This window comes from Uloborus diversus, chromosome 10 (genome assembly GCF_026930045.1).
Source record: "Uloborus diversus isolate 005 chromosome 10, Udiv.v.3.1, whole genome shotgun sequence".
In the NCBI taxonomy this organism is placed as follows: Eukaryota; Metazoa; Arthropoda; class Arachnida; order Araneae; family Uloboridae; genus Uloborus; species Uloborus diversus.
The window spans coordinates 43775586-43791076 of record NC_072740.1 but is presented as its reverse complement, the minus strand read 5'-3'; the positions used below and the strand labels follow the sequence as shown (position 1 = coordinate 43791076).

The window sequence follows — 15491 nt, the reverse complement described above, 5'->3', positions numbered from 1 at the left end:
GCAACACTCATGAGAAAAACGGTGACTTGCCATGAAGTTTTTTGGAATTTCTAAAATATAAGCAAATTAACTCAAATAATCACCTGGTTAGAAAGCTGTAAATTATAAGGAATTTACACCTAGAAAAGTTTTGATGTTTATAACAATAAAATTTTTCAAATTGTGTCACACCTAATGTGTCAATGCATTTGAAACTCACCCTATTACAGCACTCAACCAAGAAATGAATCTACTGAAAAATAAATTACTTGAAAACAATTTCCCAAATATTCTCATAAAAAACATTTTCACTAGCATAGCCTTTAATCAACATTTTGCTTCACTGTAACCGTCTAACTATTCACTTTTATGATTTAACTTTGGGAAACCACACATGTGGTGAAATTTGTTTCCTGGTCGACCCTGCACGATTTATGGACCTGCTTTTAATGGATGATCATTTTTATTTATTTTGAATGGTTTAATTTTATTTCTATCGACTGGCACGACTACTGACAAGATGATTACGGTTTTAGTTTGCACCTGGACATATAGCTAAGACTTTTCAAATATGGCTGGTGGTACAGTGGAGGGTTATTATTGATAGCCTTCGGCTTCCAATAACAGAGACGAAGCCCCAGTGTATAGATTTAGATCTTAGTTTCAGAAATTCTGCATTCATTTTTCACAAGTGGTGCATTTAGCCCAATGCATTCCTGAATGCTAGATTTTTTGGAAATGGGCATCATCCATTTAGTTTTTAATATAATTTTTTGCTCTTTTGACCCTAGGATGTAGCTTCCACTGCTGAGCTGAGGAGTTATGGTTTCATCTACTTAATTTATTTAATTTATTTTTATACATACATGAGGTGGTCATATTTGGATCAGAGGGTCACTTTACATAACAATCAGCAAGAATTGTGCAAGAACCATTTAAGATATTTTTTGGTGGGCAGTGTAATTTACTTACAAGTTAACAATGTGGAGTTGCTTCTCATGGAAACATTGAAACATGGTTTTACATGTATCAAAGGCACTGAATCTGATGATGGGGGGGGGGGGGGGGACTTTTAACAGCTTTCCCATTATCAAAATATACATGATTGAAATATAGCATTTAGTAGTATATTTCAATCTACTGCACTGGAGAAGATGAGGAACATTTTCATGAATCTTTTAAATATCAGAACTAAATTGGGACTACTTCATTCATTCCCAATTTAATACTCTAATTGAAAACTAATATGCAATTTATGAGAATGACCAATGACTACTAGAAAATCTCATAAGCATTGCATAGCTAACTGCTAGAATGATAAAGGATGCCACATATAAACAAACATCCACTCGGCTGCTGCGGAGCCATTTTTGTTTATTCCCAGATTACGACATTAAAATACGCCATTATATGCTATATTTCAATCTCGTATACCTCAAAAATGGGGAAGTTGCAAAAAATTAAAACCTCAATCATCAGATTCAGTTTTCTCAATACATATAAGAGAACTATCATCCAAATTTTTTTCTTCACAAATGAGTCTGTACTGTTTACTTGCTGGGGGAAAGATACAAAAGTAATATGATGATTCTTTTAAACTTTATCATTAAGCACACTTTAGGAGGCCATTTCCAATGATTTTTTGATAATGGGGAAAAGGGCGTTGTGCAGCGGCGGATGGGACAGCTTGGATTGCCCCTGGCATTTACAGGTCAACCAGCCCCTTAAGAGTTGCTCCTTGAAAACTCGACCCCCCATCTATTTTTTTTTTTTTGAAATATAAAAGAGGGAGTGGATTCAGCTCCTAGTTTTAGGAGGGAGTCATCATTAGAATTTGAGGATTCAAATTAGAATAATTGCATTTACAAATGTAGATAAAAAGAATTAGAAATACGAATGTGTGCATTGCATATAGTGTAATATTCGTCCAGACAATGGGGGTTCCAAAATTATAGCTTCAAAAATGCATTATAAGATTATTTTTAAATGATCTTGGGTGATGTTTGCAGGAGGGGAGATTAGGCGAATTCCCCAATTTTTTTTTTGAAATTAGAGCTTTAAAAACGCATGTGTACGTTATCTGGTACTGGAAGCAGTAGGTGAAGGGGTGGGTTCAGGAATTCTTTCTAAGCAAAATTTCTCAACTGAAGTTCCCAAAGCGCTAATTTGGGCGATTATTAACGCTCTTTGAGGGGGGGGGGCTTGTTTTTTGAAATTGAAGCTCTTTAATAAGTTTGTTAAGGATAAATTGAATCCCCCCCCCCTTCAGTCAGTTTCTGCAGACACACTTTATCTGCACAACAATTGAAGAGCACAAACTTTTCCCGCGATATTGTGTGAAAAAAGAATAAATAATTGTAATAAACGTGTAAAGCAAAAATTCAGACAGATTAGGAAGCTACCCCCAAAATATTGTTGCAATTTAAGTTCTAAGAACATACATGTATTAGGCTATCTTTAATGACGAACAAAAATGGCTAAGGTAAGGAATCTTCCACGGAACAACGGAACAGATGAAGTATTAGCCAGAAGAGAAGGTTCTCAAAGGGTTTCAGGTAGATGGTGGATGACATGTCAAGCCATCTTGGAAACACAAGCCCTATGCTAACATCAACCCATGTCTCCAGGAATTAGGCCCATCGTGAGGTCTAAAAAGGACCTTCCATGCTTTTTACACTTCTTGCACATGAATGGGCGAATGTTTAACTATTTCAGATGTATCTTAAATACAGAGTTAGAGAATGGGTTCAGCTTCTGGTTTAAAAGTAAGTAACTAGTAGATCTACAATCTGAACCTAATCATAAGTATAACCTTCACTCCGGAGATTTCTCTTCACAAATGGTTTCAAGTTTGTGGTTTTATAAATGAGCTTGAGGCGATCTTTGATAATGCTTAGGGGAGGAAAGGTTCAGGCGACTTACAGGAGAAGTTTTGCGAAACTGTTGTAGTTCTAAAAAATGCAGCTTCATATGGTTTTTGGTGATGTTAAGGAAAGGAGAGATTCGGGGGCCAACATGATGTCTGGAAATTTTTCCGATTTGTATAGTGTCTTAATGTTTTCTACATGATCTTTGAATAGGTTAGGGGGGGGGGGGGGTGTTCAGGGGCACTTTCCTGGCTATTTTTCAAAATTGAAACTTTTAAACCGCTATTGTTATATTACTAATTATGTTAAGGATAGGATGACTGTCTTTGGAAATTTTGGAAAATTTTTACTTTAAAAATGCAGGTTTAGACAATCTTTGACAATGTCAGGAAGAGCAAAAATCCGGTAGTCCAGTTCTTTGCTACCAGGAATTTTTTTTAAATTTGTTGTCTTAAAAATGCATTCTAGATGATCTAAAATAATGTTAATGAAGAGGTTCAGGGGCGCTCCCCAGGAATTTTTTTTGAAATTGAAATCTAAAAAATGGGATTGCAGGTCTTCTTTAATAACATAAAGGGGACCGACAATTTTTCGAAATGAAAGCTTAAAAAACGATTATAGTTGACTTTTGATGATGTGAAGGGGAGGAGTTTTAGGAGACCTCCTCCGGAAAATTTCAATATTGAAGCCCATAAAAGAAAATTTAAGACAACCTTTAATGATGCCGACAAGCATGTTGTGGACCTCCAACGAAATTTTTTTTAAGTAAGCTTTTAAAACGCAGTTTTTAGACTATCTTTGATAATGTTAGTGGGTGAAGCTGTTCTGAGAATCCCTCTTTGGTAATTTTTCGAAATTAAAATATTAAAACGGCAGTTGCTGATGAAAGAAAAGAAAAATCATGGATTTTTTTTTTGTATAATTCAATTGAGGCAGTGAGAAGCAAAGGGATGTAAGTGGACATTTTCAAGTTTTGAGTAAAACGCATATAAAGATTACATCCTAGGTAAGCTTTCATTGAATTTTTTTTCTAAATCAGGGTGGCGACAGGAACTGTGAAAAAAAGTTCCCTGACTTTTCCCTGATTAAGTTCACCAAATTTCCCTGATTTACGTTACCAATGATAATGGTTTTCTTTCTTTGCTCTACTGTAAATCTATTGCATGATTGTATAAAATGCAGTATTTTAAACGTTTTAAATTGGGTAAAGTTGCTGAACTAAAGATGTATTTTAAAAAGATGCTACTTTTTTTAATAAAATGGTTTTTAAAAAAAACATATCAAGTCAATTTTTTGGGGGGGGAAAACCCCTACAAAACAGTATATTAAATTTTTCTACATGGAAAGATTATAGAAAATTAAAAAAAAAAAACTTTACTTCCAGAAACTACTTAGCATAAGAATTTTAAGAAACTATCAAAGTTACTCTTAAAAAACGTATATGTATTTATGATAGAACTAAAAAAAAAAAATTGAAATTATTTTGAACTAAGTTTTCAAACAGTACAATAACTGTTGCAAGAATAACAAGTAATAGTGAAAGAATAGGAGTAACGTAGTTATTCTTATATAACTAATTGACATATTTATGCAAAACAGATGAAACCATTCGACATCCATTCAAAGGGAGCTTTTCTCTAATCAAGAACATAGGTTTTAATGAATGAATACAGCTTTTTAACAATAAAAATATAAAGATATATACTTAAGTACACAAGTTAACTCTATTTCAAATGATTTCAGTATGTAACGTAAAAAAAAATCTTAGATTGCTTTTGTAACAAACAACTTTGAAATACAAGAAAAAAAAACAATTAGTCAATTTCAAAATATATAAAAGACGAATACAACTTAAGTATAAAATTAAAGAATCACTTAAGTCTGAAGAAAAGAAAACCTTTATAATCTGCGGTGACAGCAAATTGTATAAAGGCAAAAAACAGTTTTTTTTTATTGAAAGTTTAACTTTAGCAATTAAATTAAAAAACGCAAAGAAGTAATAACTTTTAAGCTTTAATAGTATTAATTCAAAAACCGAAGATTTCTTCCTGAAATCGTGATTACAGTACACTAATTACTTCGAGACAATGGAATAAAGGTAAAGGAGCTAAGGCATTAATGAAGGCTTCCTCCTTGCTGTATGGTTGTTTATTTTACGTATCATTGAAAGTGTAAAAGGAAATTTCAAGCTAGGTAAAATAAACAACCTAACAGACACAGAAGCAATCTTAGGAAGTTCATCCTGTGGTTAATAAGTAAGATTCAATACTTTGACATTGAGGAAAAAAGATGCACAAATATGCTGCAGTGTATAATCGCACCTCATTAATTTTACTTTTTTTTTGAACAGATAATTGGTGGAAAATGCGTAAGGAATTAGAGTACTTAATTTTGCAAAGCAAAAAAAAAAAAAAAATTTTTTCTTCATAAAATCAATTTTCCCTGATTTTTTGTTATTTTTTCAAAATTCCCTGATATTTCCCTGACTTTTCCCTGATTAATAAAGTTCCCTGACTTTTCCCTGATCTCCCTGATCTGTCGCCACCCTGTAAATCATGTTATACAGCAGCACTTACCAGGGCTACTAGTACTATCTCTTGCCGCAAGACAGAGGAGGGGTTCACCTACCATGTGTACTGGTTATCTCCAAATTTTTAATTTCGCCACTTGTGCATCCCTTTGCTTCTCACTACCTCAATTGTAAAATTCAATGCTGCCCACCAGGCAAATGTCCAGCTGCCCACCGGCCCCATCCACCCCTGGCGTTGGGAAAAGGGGATGCAGTAACTATAAACTTAACAATTCAAATAAATCAAATGTTCTTTAAAAACAAAAGAAAACAATATGGTTCAGAAGAAAAGAATAACAATAAAACATATGAAGCTTCATCAGATTATTAAAAAAATTGTAGAAATGATTACTGATTTTTCTCCAAGAATTAAGCATTTTCTACATTTTAAAATCACCAGTTCGAAACACCACTGATTGCATGCAAGAAGAATTGTATATTTTTAATATAACTAGTTTACTTGAAACCTCTTACCCAAATGATTGGTCCGTAAACCACAGTTCAACAGCGATTTGAAAGTCAGCTTTTAAAAGAGATTCTCTAACCTGTAATACATATGAAAAAAAAAAAGACCTGTTTAATTCTGTTTTAAGAATTTTACCATACATATAAAAAGAAGGAAAGAAATCTAAAAGTAAGCAAAAAATTATTACATAAAAAAATGCATAAAGATGTTGTTGTGTATTTAACGTTAATTGAAGTTCTGCTGCTTAAGTTTAGATTTGCTCTGAATTGAATAATAACGCAGACGATTTTTATCTGCAGACAATTTTTTAAAGCATGCATATTTCATTCTGTGTTTTCGTTTAAGATCACAATAAATGGTGGAACAAAGATGATGTGTGGTCAGTTGTCTTATTTTATACATCATATCACATAAATTTTTATTATATCACATAAATATGGACATCCCCGCATCTACCAGCACCTTACCACAAAGATGTACTTACTAAAACTAAAGCTTGCAAAAGAAAGATTTGTTACTACACAGTACAATTTTTCTCATCACTTAAAACAATTTCACTAGCATGGTATTAAACAGTTTATAGCAGGGATTCCAAAACTTTTTCGACTCGCAGCCTATTAAAAGAATTAGAATTTTCTCAAGGTACCCTAGTCTATCTCTATTATATATAAAGTGCACCAAACATGGCCATTCAAAGGTTCATAACCTAACATTTAGTTCATTTGCAAATGAACTGGCTTCAGTTTTAGCATATTCATCAGATGACTCATAAAAAAAAGAAAGAAAAACCAAAGCAAAAAGTTAAGTTTTAACTATGTTTTTCAGCAGCTTTGGACTTTTTCAGAATATAGCTCCTTAATAAAGCCAACTCTGAACCAGTATTGCATCACCCAGCATGAAAAGAAAAAACAATGAAAAATTACAACAAAAAAAAATTATTTTTTTTAATTACCCAGTGTGGCAAAAAAATACCTTCAAAATGCTTCTGACATAATACTCGCTGGTTCTTATGTAAAATTCTCCCCTGAATCCAAATATAGTCAAACCTCCATATGTCAAACTTCCACATATCAAAATTTTCTATATATTATGTCCCAGCAAACTTTTATGTCCATTACGTAGAAAAATTGCTCTTATATATCCAAAAAAAAAAAACCTATGTGGGTGATTTTCTCAATTTGCTGACTTTTGTGTCTTAATGCTATATCTCTTTCAACTAAATCTTTATTTTCAATAATTAATGAGATATTTTACTAAAATACTCACAAAGAGTATTAACAATGTGGATCAGACACATTTTGTACTTAAATTTTATTTTTAAAAAATAAAATGTAGGCAACATGTCATCATTTGTCTCCTGTCCCCAACATACATTTGTCAACTTTTGAACAAATTTATTGTTTTATTGAAAGGGTCAAAAAAATTAATACATATGCATTATGATATAGTATAGGTGTCTTCTAGAATGTGCCATAGCAATATTCTTCAATTTAATACATACATTTTGAAAAATACATCATTTTGTATGCGTCCCCAGGTTTTGTGTTAATACTACCCCAAATAGAAAAAAGGGTAATAAAGTTCTAAAGGTGGCGTTAGTTGGCAAAAAAAAATTATTTCCAGAATACAAGATGGTTTTTCTTTGCAGAAAAACAAAATTTAAATGTTGTAACACATCTTTAAGGGTCTGTGAGCCTTGTTTTTTTTTGAAAAATCCATGTGTAACTTCATTCAATGTCACCTCAGTCCCCCAGAAATTGAAAAGAAGTTTAAAAAAAAATGGTTTGCCAAAGTAGATTTACGTACATTTATAAGCTATGAATAGTTAAATTATACTGATGGAAAGATTTTTCCCCTGTTGAGCCAAAAAAAAACTACTATTTTGTCACCTCTGTCCCCTCTTCATAGGTAGTTTCACGTTACAGTAATTATATAGTAGTTTAGAAAGCTTTTAGAACGCTTGATTTATTTGGCTATGTAATTTTTTAATTATTTTCTCAAATTTCAAATAGAAACAAGTTTAGAATATTGATCACTATATTTAAAATTTGAAGATATTTAGTTATATCTAAAGTTATTAGCTGATTTATTAGTTTCAAAATATATTTTTAAAACCTATCAGAATAAACTTTCAGCAATTAATTACTATTCTTAATGTGGAATTGGAAATAATTCTAATCAATATTTTTAAAGTTATTTAGAATATTTAGTGTTCGAAAATCGTTTTTATTTACAAAATAGAGCAAATTAAAACAGTACAAAAAAAAAATTTTTTTTTTTTTCAAAAGTTAACTGCATTTTTAGTGCTGTGAAATTCATTCATTGTAAGTTTAACAACTTTGTTCTCCTCTTTTATTCTTAATAGTTTCGAAACTTTGCATAATTGTTTTAACTAAGTTATGGCTTAAAATAGATGCATAACATGATTTTATTTGAATTTTGTTTGATCGTTATTTTAAAAAATGCTGTTGTAAATCAAATCAGTGCTAAGTTTACAAGGTCTGACCAGCATTTATTGTGAAACTGAGTTAATTTGTCAGCATTATGCATCGAGTCTATCGATAGTTAACATTTTATCAGTTAAATAAAAATATGTGATATTTACACTTAAAGATAAAAGTAAGAAACAAGCTGTAACTCTTTGAAATAAATCAAAAGTTTGTCAGTTGGTTGCAGTTATTTGACAGAAAATGGTATCCAGGTATGCATTGTGATTGACTCATGAAATGAATCAAAAGAAAGGAGGGTTCAAATGAACCAAACATTGCGACCATAGGTCTATTGTACTAGTCTCCAAACAGAAGTCTTAAAACAGACCAGTAGCTGAAGTAAATATCAACGAACACCTAATAGGAATGTTATGAATCACCTATGGTTCAAGCAAATGACGACCAAGATGTTCAAACCTATAGGCAAAAAACACTTCAGAACCACACACGATGTGAGTAAGTTTCCTCAAGAAAGAGGCAACCACGGAAAGTTGGATCCTTATTGACACCTAATAAAGCAAGGTGTCGTTTTAAGGTGCAATGACCAACACTATTTTTGTTAAGAAGCCTTTTGCATTTTTGGCATGTGATCCCCAGAAAGAATCAGGACTGCCCTTCTTAGGATGACCAGCTGAATACGTTCAATGTCATTGTGAGATAACTTCTCCAAAGGGAAGGTTTCTCTCTCACACACACAACAGCCATCATAAACATACTCCCTGATTGAGCATAGGACTGTGGTTGACCTGTCCTTACTCTCAAAGATGCAGCAGTTTGTTCAGGGGAAGGAGTTGAGACCTCCGACCAAAGATATTTGGTTTCTCCTACGTTCTCGGGAAAGGCTGGCCCAGTGGTTTTTATCTCCTGTACCAGTCTCCCCCCCTCTCCTGACTGTGCCTGTTGCGTTTTTGTGCAAAATTAAGTACTCCCTGCCCCCTTACTGCAGAGTCTGTGGGTTGCAGACCTTCATCCTCAACCCTCTCAGTTGGTGGGTTGTAGACTCATACCTTCACCTCCTCCAAATTACCAAATCAGTGTTTTATGTTATCATTCATCCACACAATTCTTTTACTCAACATGGAGACAACATATTTATGAATATGAAAGGCTGTTCAGCAAAAAAAAAAAAAAAAATCTTGAAAAAGTTTCAAGGAATGAAAAATATTAAAAGATGATTATTTTTCCAATGTAATCAAATATTGTAAATTAATTTTTGCAAATTTTGTTTTGAGTTTGATTTCTAGATAAACCAAAATATGTCCAAAAATACTTATTATTCTTATTGTTCACTTTTGGGTCATTCATACTTGAGCAAAAATAAAAATATTATATTCAAAGGGGGGGGGGAATGCGATAAATTTCCATTGAAACCTGATATTCACTTAAAAAGCAACTGAAACACCTTTTTTGGCAAAGTTTCGAATTAGCACACTTATTACTGTATCAATTCAGCTAAAAGTGCAAGCTAATTTTAAAGATGTATAGCAAGATATCTGAAATTTAAAAAAAAAGGGCTTACGTTCCACGCAATAACCAAAAACCTTACCAAATCTAGGACAAAACTAGCAACTTTTATTGTTTCAGTTGGAAAAAAAAAGTTGTGCTATGATTCAGCCAATTTTGAAAAACTTGTTTTGTTGATACATCCATAAGTTATAAGAAATATGATTAAGATTTTATGAAAATAAATAACTAAAATGGAAAAGCATTAAATCACTACTTAATGATCAATTAAATTACAGGACTGAATGAATAATAAGTAAGAAGTATCGTAATAAACATTCAGGTTGTTAAGTTTGATAAATATTTACTTACTTTGTGTCCTTCAACAAGTGTGTGTACTTTAAAAACTATTATGTCATCTAAAACAACTTCTTCGTTTTTGTAAAGTATCTGAAAGGTTTTACTAACAGCTGTTCCGTTTACAATGCAGGCTGGAAAGACCAAAGAACAAGCTATGGGGAAAAAAAATTGATTTTTTATAAAATTAAACAGGCAAAGAATTATACTTTCAAAAATTAAAATTATTTCTTAAATATTAGAACTATATTACATCAAATTAAAAACCATACCTTTAAAAAGCATTTGAGGGAAATGGGGGGGGGGGAGGACAAAGAAGAAAAAGCTGTTATGACTTGTGTACAAAATTCTTGCATAAAAATAAAGCAGCATATACAGTATACCTTCCATTTAATGATATACGATTTAACGATTTCCTCTATTTAATGATAAATTTCACTGGTCCGGATTTAACTGCTTTAAATGAATATGCTCCTTGATTTAACGATAAATTTTCCAGTCCCTTGGCAATCGTTAAATTAATGTTATACTGTACGTATATATATATATATGTATATATATATACACACAGTAAAACCTCTTAAATGTGGACACTAACGGGACAAATTTTTTTGTCCACAATAGAGGGGTGTCTGTAGGACAGGGGTTAAAGAATGGTTTTTGCCTTGGAATCGGGGAATTGAAAATTGTCCGCATGTGAGGGGTGTTCGTTAAAAGGGGTCTTGCTTAGGCCTCCACTATCAAAACATTTCTGAGGAAGAAGTCTATGTACTCCTCTCTTAAACACCATCGAGTGGCGGCTAAATTTCAAAAAAATTGCCGATTCCCAAACATGGCCAACAATGGTGCTTTCAAGACTTCAATTTCAAAAAATGTCTGGGAAGGGTCCTGAAACTCCCTTTGCATTATCACCAAAAATTATCTAAAACTGTGTTTATAGAACTTCAATTTCAAAAAAGTTCCGAGAGGAAACTCCAAACCCCTGCTTATCTTAGTAATACCGAAGATAATCTACTATTAGTAATGACTCCCTCTTAAACCTGAAAGAACTATATATATATATATATATATATATATATATATATATATATATAAGTGAAGAACATTGAAAAGACCACACCAAAAGCCCATAGATGCGCAACGCAGGAAAACTAAAAAGCCAAGTAAATATATAAAATATACAAGCCAAATAACAAGTTTTAAACATTTTTTTAAAGAAAAATAAGAATGAGAAAAAGGAAAATACAAGCAGCAATTAATAGAAAATGTTAAAAGGTTGAAGCCAGAGCTCATCAGCCATGGAGGATTCAATAAATATGGTTAAAAGACCAAATTTGTGTCCAATTAATTTTATCTGATGATGCCAATGTTTGGTAGAGGAAAATGATTTTAGTAATTTTTTTAGAAAACCAAGGAAGCAGACTTTTTGGAGAAATTATAATGTAAAATCTGAAATATTTTAACAGTATCAGTACTGCAATTTTCACAGACCAGCAGAAAATGGCATTGGAAGCGGGATACCGTACGAAACGGACAACGTAAAATCGGGGCTCTACTGTATTTCTATATGCACACACATACAGACCTATGTAGTCCAATGCTCTAAATATTACGATTTCCAATACCATACCAAATTCAATCCCGTGGGATTTCGGGATTGTAAGGAGCCAATCCCATGGGATTGACTTGGCTTCTAAAAATTTAATGTCAAATAGAAAAAATTATGTTTTTTAGGAAGCTTGTGTTTCTTGCATTAGTTGTTCTCTCGAATTCCTTAAATCAATTATAGAGCATTAAAACACATCCAAATTAGCAACTAATGTTTGATACTCATAAGTGTGTTCTAAAAAAGTCTAATGCATTTTAACAAAGCATTGTTTGTATAGAACGGGAAAGGATTTTTGAGCAAAAAAGGTAGCAATAAACTTCATCACCTTCTAAAATATATCTTTCTTTTCTTATGGAAGTCACAGGTTATGCTTAGTTTTTGCTCTAAAACTGCAAATTTCGGACAAAAATAATGTCTATTTGATTTCTGTATTGCTGTATCCAATTTAACTTGTATTGAGCTTGACACCCTCGTTGCTTCATTAACGTTGGTCAGTGCATTTGATTCGTTACAACAGAAGGTGAACACTGATTGGTTTCACCAAGTCGCAGTCTCAGCAAAAGTGTTTCTTTTTGGATAACTTAGCTGATTTTACCTCTCATTGGAAAGAGACATTCAGAAATCAGAGCAGCTTAATGCACTGTACTCGAGTCATCATGTGTTGCATCCAAGTTTCTGTCGCCTCATTTCTGGCCGGATATTGCAGATTGCTCAGCCAATTCGTCCAACATAATTTTTGAGGTCCCGCCCACAGTAAGAATATTAGCTTCAACAAGCACTTCCTGCAGATTAGAGAGCATAAACAGGGTTGCCAACTGCTCTACAAAAATGGCGAAACTCTGCGGCCACGCAAAGCAGTTATTTTGCTCCGCATTTCCTGGGCAAACATTTTCAAGCTTATATTTTGTTATTAGCATGTCAAACATGTAAATATGGGAAATTAAAGATGCTTATACTCAAAGATTGAAATAGTGTTATAAGCTGTTTTATTCATTAAAAAAATTCTTTTTATACTAGTGCTTAAAATGATTATTAAAGCTCTAAAACAATTTTAGACAAGTGATTTTTAGTTATTTTTATTGATTGTTATACAAAGTACCGAACTGCTCCGCAAAATTTCTAATTGCTCCTCAAAATCACCACAGATGCTCCTCAAATTGTTCCTCCAAGGTTGGCAACCCTGCAAACATAATGTCAAGTTTTTCAATGCTTTCTTCTTTGGATAAAAGTCTTGTGCACTTCTAGTAAATTAAAGGTTTGAGTGAATTCCTTAAGCTTACAGAAACGTTCCAACATTGCGATTCAGGTGGGTTTTGCAATCTGTTTTGTAATACTTTCTCTATTTTTTTCAAAGAGCAATTCTCTGGGTTTGTAATTTTAGTGATGGTTTTCAAAAAACCCTATAATTTTCGTGCATTTCCTCAATAGCTGAACGTATGAAAACTGAAACCTCAAATGAGGCTACCAATTTAATCTTAATAATAGGTACTTCATTTTTATTGTGTTCTTAAATTGTAAATCCACAGTTCATCATATGAGACAAAAAGTCTTTCTTGGTCTTCTTGCAGATATACGAGGAAAGCGATGCAAATGTTAAATTTAGATGATGCTTTGAAAATATACATTTTATAAGTGGCAAAGGTTGGAAAACGTTTGCATGGAAAGTATTTGCAAGACTGAAAATTTTGTGGGACTTTGCTCTCAGTCCTGCGGAATTAATTCCGCTAAATATCATGTGGGATCCCACGGATTCAGGAATGGAAACCCTACAAATACAGAGCGTGTTTAACATGTCTGTTGCAATGATTTTAATATGGATCTCTACATAAAAATAAAAAATACATTCATAATGAATTTTTCCCTTTAAGAGGGGCCAGGAGCAATTTATTAGTGTGGCTTTATCTCATTCATGTCCTTGTTCAAATAATCTCTTTTTTATTTTTAATTAAAAGGCAAATTTAGGTATATTTAAATTTTGAACTAGAGTAGAAATGTAATCAGTCAAAAGAAAAACAACTTAGCATACTATTTTGACAAGAACTTGAATTTAAAATATTCATGAATTAAGTCATTAATAAATATTTATCAAGCGCATGAAACATCTAGTCTGTAAACGACAATATGAATACAAAATGTGCAATATGCCATAAGCAAAACATTACTTACTAGAATTTTTTGGCAAATTCACTTCAATTTTAACAGGAAGTTTTTGGGATGCTTTCAATGTACTTCTTACTTGATAAAATCTGCAGGAAAAAAATTAAAAATTTTAAATCTTAGTACAGGTAATTTTCCAGATAAAAGATTTCAAGATATAAAATAGAAAATGTCACCCAGAATCAGGAAGTTATTTAAAATGATAAATGGCATGTTCATTTGAAAGTGACAGCAAGTGTATTTTAAAATATTGCAGAAAAAAAAATGAAACACAATTTGGTAAATAGTGTTAGGAGATCGTTTTTTGACCAGAAAGGCGATGCTTCAGCATTTCAGCAAGAAACATAGTCATCATATTTGGTCATTCACAAGATCAAAGCAAGATGCTTAAGTGCCTAAGTTTTCAAAAACAAAGCAGAATTGGATGTTTTACTTAACTGCAAACAAATGAAAATTATGTAAAATGTGTTGCAAATTGCTTTGCCTTTTTTTTGGACTTTTTTAAATAATTTTTTTCAGGAACAAAAAATTTTGTATTTAAAATTTCAACTTATCGTTCAGGCAGGGGGAGGGGGGGTAGTAGTACAAATTTCTGCCTCGGATGACATAATCGCCATTAAACAAAGTAAAAGTGATTAAATTTATTGTTTTTTTTTCTCTCAATGGCCGACTCATAATGGGGAATGTAATAAATTGGGATAATTTTTCTGAATAAGATCTTAATTTCAAAGAAAGGAACATGTTGTTTTTCAATTTTTCTGAAAATGCGTAGTTAAGTAGAAAAATGTCGTACTGGCTGTTAAAACATACAGTAATATTTCAAACTAAATAAATGAGTAAGAGTAACACTCTTTTACTTTATTCTCCCCATTGGATATTTTATATAAAACACTTTTTTGCATACAATATACATTGCAAATTACATTGAAAAATATAAATTGCTTTGGTAACATTACTTATGTACCTTTTCTTAAGGACTCATTGAATAGTCTGTTTCTGTCCTCATGGCCTACTGATAAATGTGCTTCATGAATTACGGTAAAAATTTCTTCAAAATAAGATCAGGAACATTGAAAATAGCACCGCAAGAAAGAAGAAAGGTACAATCGCGAAATTTTGCATACAAGAAGAGGGACATCTGACATGCTAATGATCCAAGTTTGGTGTCAATGCGAATGACCGTTTACCCTACAGTATCGGTGCAATCGGGAAAAGTGTGCTATTCAAAACCAGTGCACAATTAGAGATTTATAATTCTTACGATTACATCCAGATTGTTGGAGAGCCTTAATGAGTGAAGGATGCCAGGTCGATTAGTTAGAAAGCGTTTCTTACAGTTAAGCGAGTTTGAGAGAGGTTTGATCAATGGCATGAAAATTGTAGTACAGTCGGATCCTGCTACAACGCGATCCGAGTTACGGGAAACGGCTATAACGCGAGTTTTTCATGAATAATAATTTTTTTTTTTTGATGATGTAAATTGCTCGCTTGCAATATGACTTCTTTTTGGGAAGGAGTCGCGGAGCCTTGTAATGGGTTTCATTGAAACTAAATA

At 32.5% G+C, this 15491-nt stretch overlaps 1 protein-coding gene across 1 annotated transcript in view; it reads right to left on the bottom strand.

Annotated features, from left to right (window-relative positions):
* LOC129231735 (protein FAM135A-like) overlaps nt 1–15491 on the bottom strand; it is a 128703-nt gene that overhangs the window by 94421 nt on the left and 18791 nt on the right. The window contains exons 2-4 of the mRNA XM_054866097.1: nt 13946–14025; nt 10186–10325; nt 5890–5960 (exon numbers count right to left, since the gene is read on the bottom strand). Coding sequence (XP_054722072.1) covers nt 5890–5960; nt 10186–10325; nt 13946–14025 — 291 coding nt within the window. The remainder of the gene's footprint in view (nt 1–5889; nt 5961–10185; nt 10326–13945; nt 14026–15491) is intronic.